Genomic DNA, 16,612 nt, shown 5'->3' with positions numbered 1-16,612 from the left:
ACACAATTGTTCACAGCGATTTTGAAGGACTATGCAATCTAACAGATATTCTGGTACCGCCCTTTTCGGTTGAGTTTTGAGAACTGTAGCTTCACTGTTTCCGCTGATAAAACTATTTTCTCTTCATTGTTTATCTTGTCAATCACATCTTCCCGTTCACGAGTGTGAAGTTTATCGTAGTAGATGTTAAGATCTTCAGCAGGTCTTTGGTCACCTGTTGTGCTGATGGGATGTGTATGTGTGTGTGTGTGTGTGTGTGTGTGTGTGTGTGTGTGTGTGTGTGTCTGTGTGTGTGTCTCTGTGTGTGTGTTTCTTGGAGCAACCGATCATGTTATTCACACTTTGCCACTTTGTGTTGTTTTCTCTGAATTGAGATTCACCATTCTTCTTAAAGTCGTACTTACATTTCTTAATCTGAAGATTGGTTTCTCTCTCTGAATTGATTTCATCTTCAGTATGTCCTGAGCATAAAGCAACCGTTCAATCGTTTCTTATCATGTGTAGACAATGTTGTTACCCAACACTTGTTGCTGGAAACCAACTTGATCACCGTTTCCGGGATGATACTGTCGACGAAGAAGTTGATGTTGCTGGTCATGGTATCAATAATCGCGTACGGATGAACATGTCCCAGTCGGGGGCAGACAAATCGCATACGGATGAACATGTCCCAGTCGGGGACAGACAAATCGCATACGGATGGTCACAGTTGTTGAAGAACATGTCCCCGTCGGGGGCAGACAAATCGCATACGGATGGTCACAGTTGTTGAAGAACATGTCCCAGTCGGGGGCAGACACATCGCATACGGATGGTCACAGTTGTTGAAGAACATGTCCCAGTCGGGGGCAGACAAATCGCATACGGATGAACATGTCCCAGTCGGGAGCAGACAAATCGCATACGGATGGTCACAGTTGTTGAAGAACATGTCCCAGTCGGGGGCAGAAAAATCGCATACGGATGGTCACAGTTGTTGAAGAACATGTCCCAATCGGGGGCAGACAAATCGCATACGGATGGTCACAGTTGTTGAAGAACATGTCCCAGTCGGGGGCAGACAAATCGCATACGGATGGTCACAGTTGTTGAAGAACATGTCCCAGTCGGGGGCAGACAAATCGCATACGGATGGTCACAGTTGTTGAAGAACATGTCCCAGTCGGGGGCAGACAAATCGCATACGGATGGTCACAGTTGTTGAAGAACATGTCCCAGTCGGGGGCAGACAAATGCCGAACTTTATATGTCATCTGTTAGGCTTATCCCAATGCCTATATTTTTTTATTATACCTCACATTTGCCAGGTCGCAGATCACTTTTACATTTGCTTTACCTTCAAATGTCTCCAATGTAGTTGCCCCTCGTGACCGGGCTTTAACCTGGAGGCCACTACTTTGTGTATATTACGTGCGCTTCTTTCCCCTGTCAGTTCCTCATTAACTTTAGGAATGGATTGTGCACTATCACAATACAGGATATTTATATTGCTTTATCTAATATGCATGGTGATTTTATTCCATATTTTCGTAGCACTCATTTTAAAACGTGACCATTGTAATGTATCACGTACACTTGTTCCCACCAATATACCGCGTGCACTTGGTCTCATCAGTATACCACCTACACTCATTCTCACCAATAAACCAAGTACGCTTAATCTCATCGATTAACAACTTACACTTGGTCTCATCAATATACAACCTACACTTGGCCCTATCAGTATACCGCGCACACTTGATCTCATCAATATACTGCTTACATTTGGTCTCAGAGGTATACAGCCTGCACTTGATCTCATCAATATACTGCTTACATTTGGTCTCAGAGGTATACAGCCTGAACTTGACCTCATCAATATACTGCTTACATATGGTCTCAGAGGTATACAGCCTGCACTTGATCTCATCAATATACTGCTTACATATGGTCTCAGAGGTATACAGCCTACTCTTGATCTCATCAACATACTGCTTACATTTGGCCTCATCAGTATACAGCCTACACTTGATCTCATCAATATACTGCTTACCTTTGGTCTTAGAGGTATGCAGTCTGCACTTGATCTCATCAATATACTGCTTACATTTGGTCTCATCAGTATACAGCCTACACTTGATCTCATCAATATACTGCTTACTTTTGGTCTCAGAGTTATACAGCCTGCACTTGATCTCATCAATATACTGCTTACATTTGGTCTCATCAGTATACAGCCTACACTTGATCTCATCAATATACTGCTTACTTTTGGTCTCAGAGGTATACAGCCTACTCTTGATCTCATCAATATACTGCTTACATTTGTCCTCATCAGTATACAGCCTACACTTGATCTCATCAATATACTGCTTACATTTGGTCTCATCAGTATACAGCCTACACTTGATCTCATCAATATACTGCTTACATTTGGTCTCAGAGGTATACCGGCAACGCTTGGTCTATCACTTTACCACCTAAACTTGGTCTCATCAATATACCTCGTACACTTGTTCGCATCAATGTTTTTAAATATATCGGATTTGCTCTATAGACCTTGGTTTTGGCCGACTTTGATACTTTCCGTATTAAAATGACTTATGGGTATTTACTGTAATCCTTCACTTTTGAAACATAATCCCGAAGTGTTATGATGCAACACATGCCAACGACAAGAATCGGATGACTGCGAGCGGTTATATATAGCACTGACCCTGGTCATTAGCGCTATAAATATTACACTGGCACGGTTTTTTCAGTTAGGACTGGTATAGTACGCAAGCTGTGAACGTCGCTAAATATAGCCGCTTGCCGTTAATTGACTGTAGCCTGGTTATGGTGTGGCAGCGGAACGTACCCAAAACAATGCTCACCTAACTCCCGATCCTCAGTCGGTTTGGTGATCATGTGATGATGTTTATCGAAAGTGCACTTTGCAATACTTTCCCAATAATGTATGTGGCCCGAATGGCTAGTTTTGACTTTATACCTAATGGCTCATGAAACTATCTATGATGTGTAACCCATTCTAGCTATCGAAGAAGGTAGGTTCCAAGACAAAACCCGATGGTTTCTGGTCTTGAAGTGTACGTGAAATAATCACCACGAACCGGGAGTTGGCTGCATATACCTCCTCGCATCACTTGAAGACTATAACAGGTGTAGCGTCTTGCTCAATGCTCACTGCATGAACAGATTTACCGGCTTTAGAGCGTACTAAATATCGCCCACAATAATTTAAGTTCCTGTTAATTTGTTTCCACAGGTCTGTTTGTGCAGATACATGTATGGGTATACGTCTTCTGTAGTAATCACTTGATAAAAATCTATCTCCTGCAACGGTCTGAAAATGGAACCGGGTCACCAATAGTAATCTGACGTAACTGCGTGTTCTTCAGCGATCTCTTAGTAGAACCGCCTTCTCCCTAGCGATGTGTTATTAGAACTTTTTTCTCTTGTAATCTGTAGTTAAATGACGCCTCGTCTCTAATTATATTTGCCTCTCCTATATATAGTAATTTGTAGTTATAACTGACTCCTGTCTAGCGATGTATCTCGTATACAGTTAACTGTAGTTATATCTGACTTCTCTCGAGCGATCTCATTATAACTGATTCTTCTCTGGTATTCTGTTCATGTAACTGACTTTTCATTAGCGATATGTAATTCGAAATGTCGCTTCTATAGTAATCTTTAGTTATAACCAACGTTTCTCTAGTGATGGGTTATTGGGACTGTCTCCTCTATTATAGTTTGTAGTTATAGCCGCGTTTTCTGCGACGATATGTAATTAGAACCGCGAAATTATTTAGTCAGAACCGAGCAGGTACATGCATATCTGCACATCCCACAGTAATCTGTAGTGTAGTCATGTGTAGTTATATATCTTGTTATATAGTTTCCTTCAGTAATCTGCATTTTCAACTTTGTCTCTCCTGTTTATCTATAGTTACAACCTCGATGGGCATTTCTGGTTTAAACTATGTTTCCTATAGTGAACTACTGCTGTACTAGCTCCGCAATGGTTGGCATGTATCCTACTCCATACCGCGGTTGCCATGGATGGCACTAACATAAATAGACACAGGCTCATGCTATATATAGTTTCCACACCTTCCCCATACAAAGCCGGTCCCCAGTATCCCGGTACTGAAGGGTAGTCAGTGCAGCATCCGCCTTATGCCATGATGCCGTTGTGACATGGGCATCTGTTATAATAATTTTTCTAATTACATCTCGTTGCATTTTTTTCCCACGTATATTCCTTATTATAGCGTTTTTCATTTGTTCCCTCGTTCTCTCTAGGAAACTACAGTTATCTCCCTTGCATTGCTGACATCTCAAAATCTTAATCATTTTCCAGATAATCTCAGAAATGGGAACGCACTAGTATGATGTTTTCAGGATTAACATTTAACGTCAAAACATGTCCTTGAACACTCAAGGACTACCATAGTGACAAGGTTTCTTATGCTGGACTGGAAATATGCCTCTCAAAAGATATTGCATCCAGTACTATATATACACAGTGCAGTTTGGAGCATTTACCCCCTACTCTCCTAAATAGGAATTGTGCCAGGATCGATATTTCCTTTTGTAGTAGTTCAATATCTGATGAAAGTATCGGTGACTTCCTATAATGCTCATGTGCGTATTTCAAGGCGTCAGTGAATGATTTGTCTGTAGGAAACAGTGAAAGACTAGTGTCTGTGCTGTTGAGGAGCACTGAGACGCGAACACAAAATAAAGACAACAGCATCAATGTTACCTCTCCAGCACAGAAATGTTTTACTTTCTCTCTTAACAGGATCTATATTATACCTTACTTGAGAAAATATCAGTATCTCTCGAACAGGAAAATAGGTTTTATACCTGGACAGACGATACAATATAAATATTATACCGCTCCAGCAGCAGTGTAAATCTCAAGTGTGTCATATATATTTAGGGCCTGTTTGTTGGTATAGTCTCTAATCCCCTACATCTCTATTCGCTGACATCTCCAATCGCCAACAAAAACAAATTAAGATTAAACGAATGTCCCTCTACTCTTGTAATAAAACCGCCTGACCAGGCCTATAGTGGTCTTAATTGACTGTTGTTATAAGAATATTTAGTTGACTAGAAAGATAAGTATACAATATGAATTCCATTATTTAAATGAAAAGCGTTGGCGAATGAACGTTCTGTTTTGACTAGTTTCATAAATGGCCTAACATGTCAAAAGCAACTTTTAAAAAGTTTTTACATGCAAGAGATACATGTTAATTAGCTTGGTCGCCATGTGCAAAGGCAGCAAATTTACATGATTTGTGCTATTTTTTGTCTCGCTTTTGATCTGGTGAAAGTTTAGGCTAACTTCTTCTCTACTCATAGTGTAGATGTTTTCCTTTACTATTAATGAGATAGTGTGTAGAGGGTTATTATTCACCCCCCCCCCCCCCTCACCCCCCCACCCTTAAAACAAATAACAGTTAATTCAACTTGTCCTTGGCCCAATATCCATGAGGAAAACTCGGTCCATACTGCCTTTGCAAAACTACATTCAAACAGTAGATGCCATACAAACTCTCATGCCTGTTTACAAAATGTGCATAACAGTGATTCTCTAATTACATGTGTAAATAAGTATTAGTTGTTAAAATATTCTGAGTAATCTTGTACAAAACCCGATGTATATCTTTGCACAGCTTTACATTCTGAAAATGAAGAAAGTCTCTGGGCTTCTTTTTATTATACGTTTTGAGCACAATGTATGTACTGCTGTTTTCTGTAAAATATGTTCATTTCAGAGACTTGGTGTTAATTTACACGGACTCCAAGGTCTCCAGGTTTGGGCACTATAGTAAAATACGTGGACGTACCAGAAACAGATCTATATTATTCACCTGCAGATACTATGGTGTGCTTGGCTCAAAAGTGGACTGATGGATGATAGTTTATCAAAAGGACTATATGGAATGTCTGTATTTGTCTATATCCTGTCACCACTGTCATACTAATAATGAGTATACATTAGAGAGGCTTGACTGCATTGCTGAGTCAAATAGGACTTGCGACATTAAAATCTTACTAACAATCAATCGGATACGCAATTCTTCCAGTTGTTACGATAGTGTACTTTCTGTAATCTGTGTTATTATTGATTAAGTGATAGTTAGTATTGGGTCACAATGTTTAGAGTTTTGAGTGATAGTTATTCTGGGTCACATTTCGTATGGCGGTAATTGTATTTTATCGGCACGCCATTTGAGGTAGCGCTTAAGAGGTGCCTCCCTTTAGGCGCTCTTCTGCATATGAGTATTTGTTTTTGACTGTTGCTTAACACGAGGCCGAACGAGAAAGGTCTAAATTGATGGCGATTTGGTGGCACAGTGCTCGAACGTTCAAGAATCAGTGACTGTGTATATATAAAGGCTGGCTGTTGTGTTTACGGGACACATGGACTTATATTCAGAGTAATATTTGAGTTGTGTCGGCATCCGGCCTATCTACATCTGAACGTCAACGTTCAATCGACATTCAAGAAAGCTGTCTGTGAAAGATTTAGTAGTACTGTTTCTCACTGAAAACCAAAACTTTGGTGAGTTGATATTATATTTGTGACCCATTACTTTAGCTTTGACTCAGTTGCATTGTACTAGAAACCTCTATTGTGAATCTTTGTATTTTCCACTTGTCTGCTCAATACATAAGGTGGAATATTTTAGACTTGTCTGTGTTATATTTTGCTGGTTTTGAATGGAATTCCTGATACCTTTTGTCACGGCAAATTATTAACCGTAACACAGTGAAAGATATCATAAGGAAAAGAACAACAGCCAGAAAGTTTTGTTTTTAAGTGCGAGATAAGCAAACACGCATCTCAATCAATCTCGCCTATGTGTCTATGCATAACCCCAACATTTCCATGACACTATACACAATGTTCCAGTGTTAAGTGCTGAAGATAAATGAATCGAATTATGTGCTATATAGCAATGATTAAAGGTAAATGACAAAGTCTTAACTTGAAACCAATACTAAACTAGCTCAATTCATCTATTGTTAATTGCTCAACTTCACCTCCTTAACAAATGTACTCTGTTTCAAAACATTCTAAACAATTTGAACAAACACCTGTCTTTTTACCATGGACTCAAGTCACTCGGAAATTTTCTGAACTGATCTTTAAAGTTAGGAAATGAGCTGTCTGTTTATGTATTTACTGATCTTTTTACCACACTATGAAATTGCGACTTCGTGCTAAAAGGTCGCCTGGCAAGAGGTTTGACTATCCCAACAGTTATCAATCAGCTTTCAAAAACATAAACATCATACGTAGATTCGTTATACGTACTACATTAATCACGATACACATTCAATAGTATGTGACGTAATATCATTGTTAAATACTCTACACATCAAGTCGGGGGAGTTTATACAGTTTCAATTGTACAGAGTTACAAAACAGCATAGTATTCATAACTTAATACAATATATAAAATATCCGACACATTTTACACAAAATCCACATCAAGCATCATAGAGTTAATATAAGTAACTGAGTAATACAGTTAACGACGCCACTTCGACACAGACATAGCGGTTGGTATATACCACAGATTATGGTTAATATAGAATTGCAATGATAAATATTTGTGGACCTAGAAGAAAGTATAGTTACATACTTGAGTGAATGTACTAAACATCCACCCTCTGATTTGTGACTGCCATCCGCATTATATACCTGTTCCAGTTATCAAAGATAATCGCGTTTACACATAAAACTTACGATAATGTTATTCTGAACTTGAGATTATGTCATTTAGATGGACCAAGGTATCGATGGCCAAACGTGAGTATATGCTACGAAGGTGTACGTGACACGCACATGGTGTAACCAGCGTGAACTACAAACATACATAAAGACAGATTCATGCATTGCACCTTGGCTCTGTTAGCTTTAGATATACCGATCACAAATTAAGTCCGATGCTCGTTACCACTGGGAACCCTTCACAAGTTAAAGGTCACATGCAACCAAAAAATCAAACATAATTAAAACACATATATCACTTATTCATGACATATAATATACACTGCTCCTTTTAAAAAAACAGATAAACACAATTATAAGCGTACAATCGCGATTCAAAAGTGCAATATTTTGTACCTAGGCTTACTTCCCCCGAAATGAAGCCCTCGGGAGACCGAACCCAGTCATAGCGGGTGGATATGCACTCAAGTGAAACGACGGCTTCCGATTGGCTGTTTCATTTGCTGATATGCTAGGTTTCATTGTGTGTACAGAAAGATGATCTGTTTGATGGGCCTTTATAGAAGTATAGCCACTCACCAGAAAGTAAAATTCTTTATGGATAACAACTTCTTTTAGAGTACTTGATCCGTCGTTTCAGTATGGATTCATATACTGTTGTCAAACAAAATCATATACACTAAAAGAACTTGAGTTGTTATCCATGAAGAATGTATATAGAGATGTTAGGTTTGGAAAATACATATTCTCTGAATTTGCGCTCTATCCAATAAAAAAAATCATGTCAGTAGAGATAGTAAACTACTGCGCGGCTGGAATCTGTCATTCGTCCAGGTACAAGGCAGGACTTGAAACTGACAAGAGTTTGCACCAGTTTCCGTCAGATCCAGTCATCCGAAAAAAATGGATGTAGTTTGTTTGCAACCCACAGACATAAAAACATGTCATGTGTATCACACGTGCCTAATTACATAATGTGGCAGACACGGGACTCAGGTGCACGAGTCATAAATCAGCTTATTTTCTTTATGTCGTATAGTCTGATAGGTGTTAAGTTCAAATCGCACGTGGTCAATGACTGAAGCTGTGTATTGCATGTTGTCTTTAGCAGACAGGCAGGCAGACATATAGGTGTGAATAAACCAGACACTGAGCTTTCTCTGTGACAGAGACTGCTCACCACAATCAACATGTTTTTTTTTACGTAACGAGCAGATTATTTACTTGTTTGTGTACACAACCAAGATTAGACTACTGCTCACGACCTCAGTATGCATACTGTTTCAAGCTCCGCGAATCTATTCACTGCGCATGTGTTATGGACGCAGCGCAGCACAGCTGTTGAAACCAGTTTTCCCCCCAGCGCTGGGGGGAATTTAGTGAAACGTTTGAACTCCGATTTCGCGGGCTTTTTTTTCATCGCGTTTTTTTCAACTTTATAGATTGAATTGGCATTTTTTATTATTCGTTTCGGTAATTGCATACCAAAAGGTACCAGAATCTGCAAAGTTGTGTTTTACGTTGCATGTGACCTTTAAACATTGAGGAATGTGGTCAGTTGGTCTGTAAATTTCCAGTTTTCGATAACACATACCATCATAAAACATTGGTAAAACTTTGTCCAATTCTCTCGTGTTAATAGTATCTTTTAAAAATTAACTTTGTTTGGATAAGACTGTGGTCTTAGGAATGGCGTGACACGTTGTAATAACGAGTAGATCTATAAAAGAAACGTATTTTATTTCATTTTATTCTAATTTAAAAAAATATTTCGCTCTTATGTCTATTCTTACATTTACCCCCAACTCGCAGATGTCTCCGCTAATAACGAATTCCAGCGAGTTGAGGTGGAATCGATTGGGATAAATCACTCTTTCACACTAATATCTTGTTTTGTGAAGAAAATGGAAGCAGTTTCACTCAATGCATTGGTTATAAAAACAGTTGGCTGACTGTTGAAACGCATCAGGCTACCAATGTACCGCTCGCTGGCTTCAGACACACTGTGATTGATGTGCTTAATACTTTACTGTTAGGAGGTCTTCCGGATGTAGTGGGACACGGCAATTGATTAATAAATAGAGTAATGCATCCATGTATGTAGGAAACCGATTAGATCGATGAAAAGATATTGATGACATGGAATGCAAGAAGGAAGGCAATATACCGCCACAATGACGTCGCAAAAGAACCTTAGAATTGATCATTAGATTAGGCTGGCAAGACCACACTACACCACTTTTGCTGCATTACGTAGTAGCGTTCACTCACTCTGTATTGTTGCTACAGCAATATCAGAATTTGCATGTGGGATGTATATAGAAAACTGACAGGCTATTGGTTTTCATTGCATGCAACTATTTGGATGATAAACTGTTCAGTGAGTGAGTAAGTGAGTGAGTGCATATGATTTTACGCCACTTTTAGCAGTATTTCAGCAACATCGCGGCAGGGGACACCAGAAATTGGCTTCCCACATTGTACTCATGTGGGGATTCAAACCCTGGTCTTCAGCGTAACGAACCCACGCTTTAACCACAAGGCTACCTCACCGTAACATAAACTGTACACAACTGAATGAGATATGACATGTATTCAACATGACAACATATTACCTTCCCAAAGGCACGTTAATAATTGCTTGAGAATGTTAGAATGTTCAAGTCGTCACATATAATGCTGTATCGTTAGTGACATCGCTAGGTCCAAAGTTCACGAGACACATTGTACACGACAGAGAGTAAATTTCGTCAGGAAATCATTTTATGAACACATGGAGTGTCCGCCAGACCAATATATCAAATGTACCTTCACACTGAGCACATCCTGAACCTTAATATGCTATTTGTCTTGAACTTTGTTTTAGTAAAGACATTAAACATGTGCTGATGCGTTTCATTAAGTGTGAATCAGTATCGTAGGATTGGCGAGCGACTTCACGATCGGTGAAGAATGTCCTGCTGGCCTTTTGTACAGCGTGAACAAAGGGTTTGTTTTTTACTGATAAAACTTTGACGATCTGAACTGAATAGAAGCGACAAAATCCTTTCCACATCCATAGCTCATGTCTGTTAAATGCAGAATCGATTGAACAATTCTGACTATATCTTGACTTTGTAGCTGTTTCAATAGTATTACAGATGTTTGATGTTGTTTGTGAACGTATGATTACACGATGCCATTTAGAAAGTGGTCAAATGCAACATATGTCATATTTGGGATTTCACTTTCTTAGTAAAGTACAAATGCTAGTACTTTTTTCGGTTGAGTCCCATCCGGGGTTCGAATCGTACTAGCATTTGTACTTTACTAAGAAAGTGAAATCCCAAATATGACATATGTTGCATTTGACCACTTTCTAAATGGCATCGTGTAATCATAGCTTTCGGCCGTGGGAGCCGTGCCAATTTACACTCATCAGAGGGGTACACAAAGTACGCAGTCTAGACTACCAGTTGTCCGACTTTCATTTTTGTGGAAGTCGCGGTGGCTGAGCGGGCTAGGCGGCTGACTTTGTGTGCTGGCGATTAGGTGCCTGACTCTGAGGATGCGGGTTCGAATCCCGGATGGGACTCAACCGAAAAAAGTACTAGCATTTGTACTTTACTAAGAAAGTGAAATCCCAAATATGACATATGTTTTTTGTGAACGATCGAGTCCAGACTGCAGGCTGGACCCTGCAAATCCAGTATCCCCTTGGAATACAGGGTGAACCATAATATGCCAGTATCTCGACCCTCACACTACCAGTACAGTTTGAACCCCGTAACACCAGCATCTCAACACTCACACTCGGAATACAGGGTTTACCATAGCACACCAGTTTCTGGCACCTCACACTTGGAGAGCAGTCTGTATCTCGCCAATCACACTTGGAGTACAAGGTAAACCGTAATATACCAGTATCTAGCCACTGACCCTCAGTGCACAGGGTGAACAAACTGAAAAAAATGCAGACCCTAAAATGAAAACACCATATGATGCATCCGCGATGCAAACAGTACTAACAGACATTTGAAAGTTTACTTACAAAATTCGTACTGCTGTTTCGAGTAACCTTCGTCACATTTTGAAAGATCGGAATGCTTCCCATGGCCGTGCTTAGGTCCAAACAGTTTATGAATAATTTCCGCCATTCTGTCGTTAACCTGTCGTAATAGCCTGTATCAAAATGAAACGTGTATCATTAAGTGCAGTTATACACAAAACACTTGGATATACATTTTACCTTAGTGTAAGCAAAAGTGTCAATTAACTTTACATCTGCGAGCAAAAACTATGCGTGTCGTGATGGCAAAGTACATTGGGTCAGATTATACATAACATATGTAAACACACACACACACACACACACACACACACACACACACACACACACACACACACACACACACAAGCATGCGCGCAGGTATTTATGTTCTTTTCTGTTTTATATATAGATAAAGAGCTGCCATATTACTGTTACACTTACTTTATGAATAAGGTTTCGTCACGTATCCATAGCAGCACGCCATTAACAAAACGTCAGCAGTCTGAAATAGGACGACCATTTAGATGTGAATACTACATTAAACCCTGAGGTATATAATTGCGGATAACCCGTGTCTACTCTTCTCAACTCACCTGATATTGCCAGGTTACCAGCAATAAACATCTACTTCACAAAAGGGTATGTTACGCTGTGGATTTATGAGATGTTGTAAATTATCAAATCTAGAGGTTAGGAGCTCCTGGTGAACATATGTATTTCAGTTTGCTTATGAATACTCAAAAGAGAAGCAATTCGTGCTTGGATCCGCCAAAACAAGCAAGATACATATTGCATGATGTATACATATTCCATATTACGAATTGCCAAATGTGTTTACAATTACTTTGACTGACTGTAGAAAATCAAATATCTCTGTAAGCATTACAGTAAACTAACATGTCTCAGCAGTTCAAGGCTGGCATCCCCACCAACTTGGGCGAGACTTAGATGCACTTGTAATACGACTCACATCGACATGTAGGATGATTATTCATTTGTTCACAAACACGCTTGTGAGATGATTGCTACCTTAAAATACTAGCATTAATTTCTTATAAAGTATATTTATTGTGATTATTAAAAAACGAACCTCTGTACAAAAGATGTAGTCGTCAGTGTGGTGTTATTTCGTAAGGATCCTAAATCTGAAAGAAACATTGCAATCAAAGTATTTATGGAACAGGTGGCCATCCATAACAAAAGACAGATGCTTACTTGGCTTGACACTTCAGCGATTGTGTACATGAGTAACAATCCCTGTAACAACCACTGTTTCGTGTTTGGACAACACGTGTACCACGACGGTGATGGGAATGAATGATACATATTCACTTAGACTACTACTTGTGGAGAAGGGAAACATGATCATTATGAATTAATTTCAGAAAGGGGATCTTCAAATCCACCTTTTAGGGTACCCAACCCGGCTGTTTAAACAACAGATAGAGATGCAGATGTTTGATACACTTGATATATAGATAGCAAAATCAAATAGGACTCGAGAACTGAATGCGAACTATGAATAACACAGAAACTGGCCAACTGAGAAAAACGGCCAAGTGATCCAGGATTCCAATAATTCACTGTGACTATTGATTTATTATCACCCTTAAATCCAGCGTTACTGTTCCCGCTCTCTGTCTCGGTAGGGACGGGAACTCCTTCACGTCTGCCAGGTGACCCACATACACATAAATACTGTAACTACAAAAGCTGTTACTATGCTCTCATTTAGAGAACTGTAGCCACTGAATGATCATTGCATTGATCGAATACACCGATTCAGCATAGCAGTTATTTGCTGGACCTCTGAGCTATATTCAGTGAGGTACGAGAGCTATATTATTCCCATTACTGGGTTCTAAGCCATTCCCACCTACCGACTCCAACCTCACAATTCTTCCGGCTTTATCAATAAGCAGTCCAATTTATCTTACAACGAATGTCTCAATGTCAGTGAGCAAATTATCAGTAATACCGCGACTAATATAGTAGGAAATTCCTTTTCAGGTTGTACAGTCATGAAAATACTATCTGTGACTGTAATGTCAGCCAGCTGTCAGTTTACTTCGTTACTATTGCGTGCTCTGCAATACCTCCAATGATCTAATGCACTTGTTTCTCTTATGGAAGAATACTATGTCAAGTAATCTTTTTTTAACCTGGTAATTTTCCAGATAACCGTGACCGTGAGCAATAGGTATGAATGTGTGAGTGATAGACAGGAAGTCCCAGAGATAGACGTGAATGTGTGAGTGATAGACAGGAAGTCCCAGAGATAGACGTGAATGTGTGAGTGATAGACAGGAAGTCCCAGAGATAGACGTGAATGTGTGAGTGATAGACAGGAAGTCCCAGAGATAGACGTGAATGTGTGAGTGATAGACAGGAAGTCCCAGAGATAGACGTGAGTGTGTAAGTGATAGACAGGAAGTCCCAGAGATAGACGTGAGTGTGTGAGTGATAGACAGGAAGTCCCAGAGATAGACGTGAGTGTGTAAGTGATAGACAGGAAGTCCCAGAGATAGACGTGAGTGTGTAAGTGATAGACAGGAAGTCCCAGAGATAGACGTGAGTGTGTAAGTGATAGACAGGAAGTCCCAGAGATAGACATGAGTGTGTAAGTGATAGACAGGAAGTCCCAGAGATAGACGTGAGTGTGTAAGTGATAGACAGGAAGTCCCAGAGATAGACGTGAGTGTGTAAGTGATAGACAGGAAGTCCCAGAGATAGACGTGAATGTGTGAGTGATAGACAGGAAGTCCCAGAGATAGACGTGAATGTGTGAGTGATAGACAGGAAGTCCCAGAGATAGACGTGAGTGTGTAAGTGATAGACAGGAAGTCCCAGAGATAGACGTGAGTGTGTAAGTGATAGACAGGAAGTCCCAGAGATAGACGTGAGTGTGTAAGTGATAGACAGGAAGTCCCAGAGATAGACGTGAGTGTGTAAGTGATAGACAGGAAGTCCCAGAGATAGACGTGAGTGTGTAAGTGATAGACAGGAAGTCCCAGAGATAGACGTGAGTGTGTAAGTGATAGACAGGAAGTCTCAGAGATAGACGTGAGTGTGTAAGTGATAGACAGGAAGTCCCAGAGATAGACGTGAGTGTGTAAGTGATAGACAGGAAGTCCCAGAGATAGACGTGAGTGTGTAAGTGATAGACAGGAAGTCCCAGAGATAGACGTGAGTGTGTAAGTGATAGACAGGAAGTCCCAGAGATAGACGTGAGTGTGTAAGTGATAGACAGGAAGTCCCAGAGATAGACGTGAGTGTGTAAGTGATAGACAGGAAGTCCCAGAGATAGACGTGAGTGTGTAAGTGATAGACAGGAAGTCCCAGAGATAGACGTGAGTGTGTAAGTGATAGACAGGAAGTCTCAGAGATAGACGTGAGTGTGTAAGTGATAGACAGGAAGTCCCAGAGATAGACGTGAGTGTGTAAGTGATAGACAGGAAGTCTCAGAGATAGACGTGAGTGTGTAAGTGATAGACAGGAAGTCCCAGAGATAGACGTGAGTGTGTAAGTGATAGACAGGAAGTCCCAGAGATAGACGTGAGTGTGTAAGTGATAGACAGGAAGTCCCAGAGATAGACGTGTGTGTGTAAGTGATAGACAGGAAGTCCCAGAGATAGACGTGTGTGTGTAAGTGATAGACAGGAAGTCCCAGAGATAGACGTGAGTGTGTAAGTGATAGACAGGAAGTCCCAGAGATAGACGTGAGAGTGTAAGTGATAGACAGGAAGTCCCAGAGATACCAGAGATAGACGTGAGTGTGTAAGTGATAGACAGGAAGTCCCAGAGATAGACGTGAGTGTGTAAGTGATAGACAGGAAGTCCCAGAGATAGACATGAGTGTGTAAGTGATAAACAAGAGGCTCCAGAGATAGACGTGAGTGTGTAAGTATTAGACAGGAAGTCCCAGAGATAGACATGAGTGTGTAAGTGATAGACAGGAAGTCCCAGAGATAGACGTGAGTGTGTAAGTGATAGACAGGAAGTCCCAGAGATAGACGTGAGTGTGTAAGTGATAGACAGGAAGTCCCAGAGATACACGTGAGTGTGTAAGTGATAGACAGGAAGTCCCAGAGATAGACGTGTGTGTGTAAGTGATAGACAGGAAGTCCCAGAGATAGACGCGAGAGTGTATGTGATAGACAGGAAGTCCCAGAGATACCAGAGATAGACATGAGTGTGTAAGTGATAGACAGGAAGTCCCAGAGATAGACGTGAGTGTGTAGGTGATAGACAGGAAGTCCCAGAGATAGACGTGAGTGTGTAAGTGATAGACGGGAAGTCCCAGAGATAGACGTGAGTGTGTAAGTGATAGACAGGAAGTCCCAGAGATAGACGTGAGTGTGTAAGTGACAGACAGGAAGTCCCAGAGATAGACGTCAGTGTGTAAGTGATAGACAGGAAGTCCCAGAGATAGACGTGAGAGTGTAAGTGATAGACAGGAAGTCCCAGAGATACCAGAGATAGACATGAGTGTGTAAGTGATAGACAGGAAGTCCCAGAGATAGACGTGAGAGTGTAAGTGATAGACAGGAAGTCCCAGAGATAGACATGAGTGTGTAAGTGATAGACAGGAAGTCCCAGAGATAGACATGAGTGTGTAAGTGATAGACAGGAAGTCCCAGGGATAGACATGAGTGTGTAAGTGATAGACAGGAAGTCCTACAGATAGACATGAGTGTGTAAGTGATAGACAGGAAGTCCCAGAGATAGACGTGAGTGTGTAAGTGATAGACAGGAAGTCCCAGAGATAGACGTGAGTGTGTAAGTGATAGACAGGAAGTCCCAGAGATAGACGTGAGAGTGTAAGTGATAGACAGGAAGTC

At 40.5% G+C, this 16,612-nt stretch overlaps 1 protein-coding gene across 1 annotated transcript; it reads right to left on the bottom strand.

Annotated features, from left to right (window-relative positions):
• Positions 1-1,565: 1,565 nt before the first annotated feature.
• LOC137291902 (uncharacterized) lies at positions 1,566-2,704 on the bottom strand. The gene is made up of 2 exons (XM_067823463.1): positions 2,696-2,704; positions 1,566-2,402 (listed from the first exon to the last, which is right to left on the bottom strand). Exons 1-2 carry the CDS (start codon positions 2,702-2,704, stop codon positions 1,566-1,568), a joined length of 846 nt encoding a protein of 281 aa, XP_067679564.1.
• Positions 2,705-16,612: the final 13,908 nt, after the last annotated feature.

Source organism: Haliotis asinina, chromosome 7 (genome assembly GCF_037392515.1).
Source record: "Haliotis asinina isolate JCU_RB_2024 chromosome 7, JCU_Hal_asi_v2, whole genome shotgun sequence".
In the NCBI taxonomy this organism is placed as follows: Eukaryota; Metazoa; Mollusca; class Gastropoda; order Lepetellida; family Haliotidae; genus Haliotis; species Haliotis asinina.
This window is presented reverse-complemented; position numbering and strand designations above follow the sequence as displayed.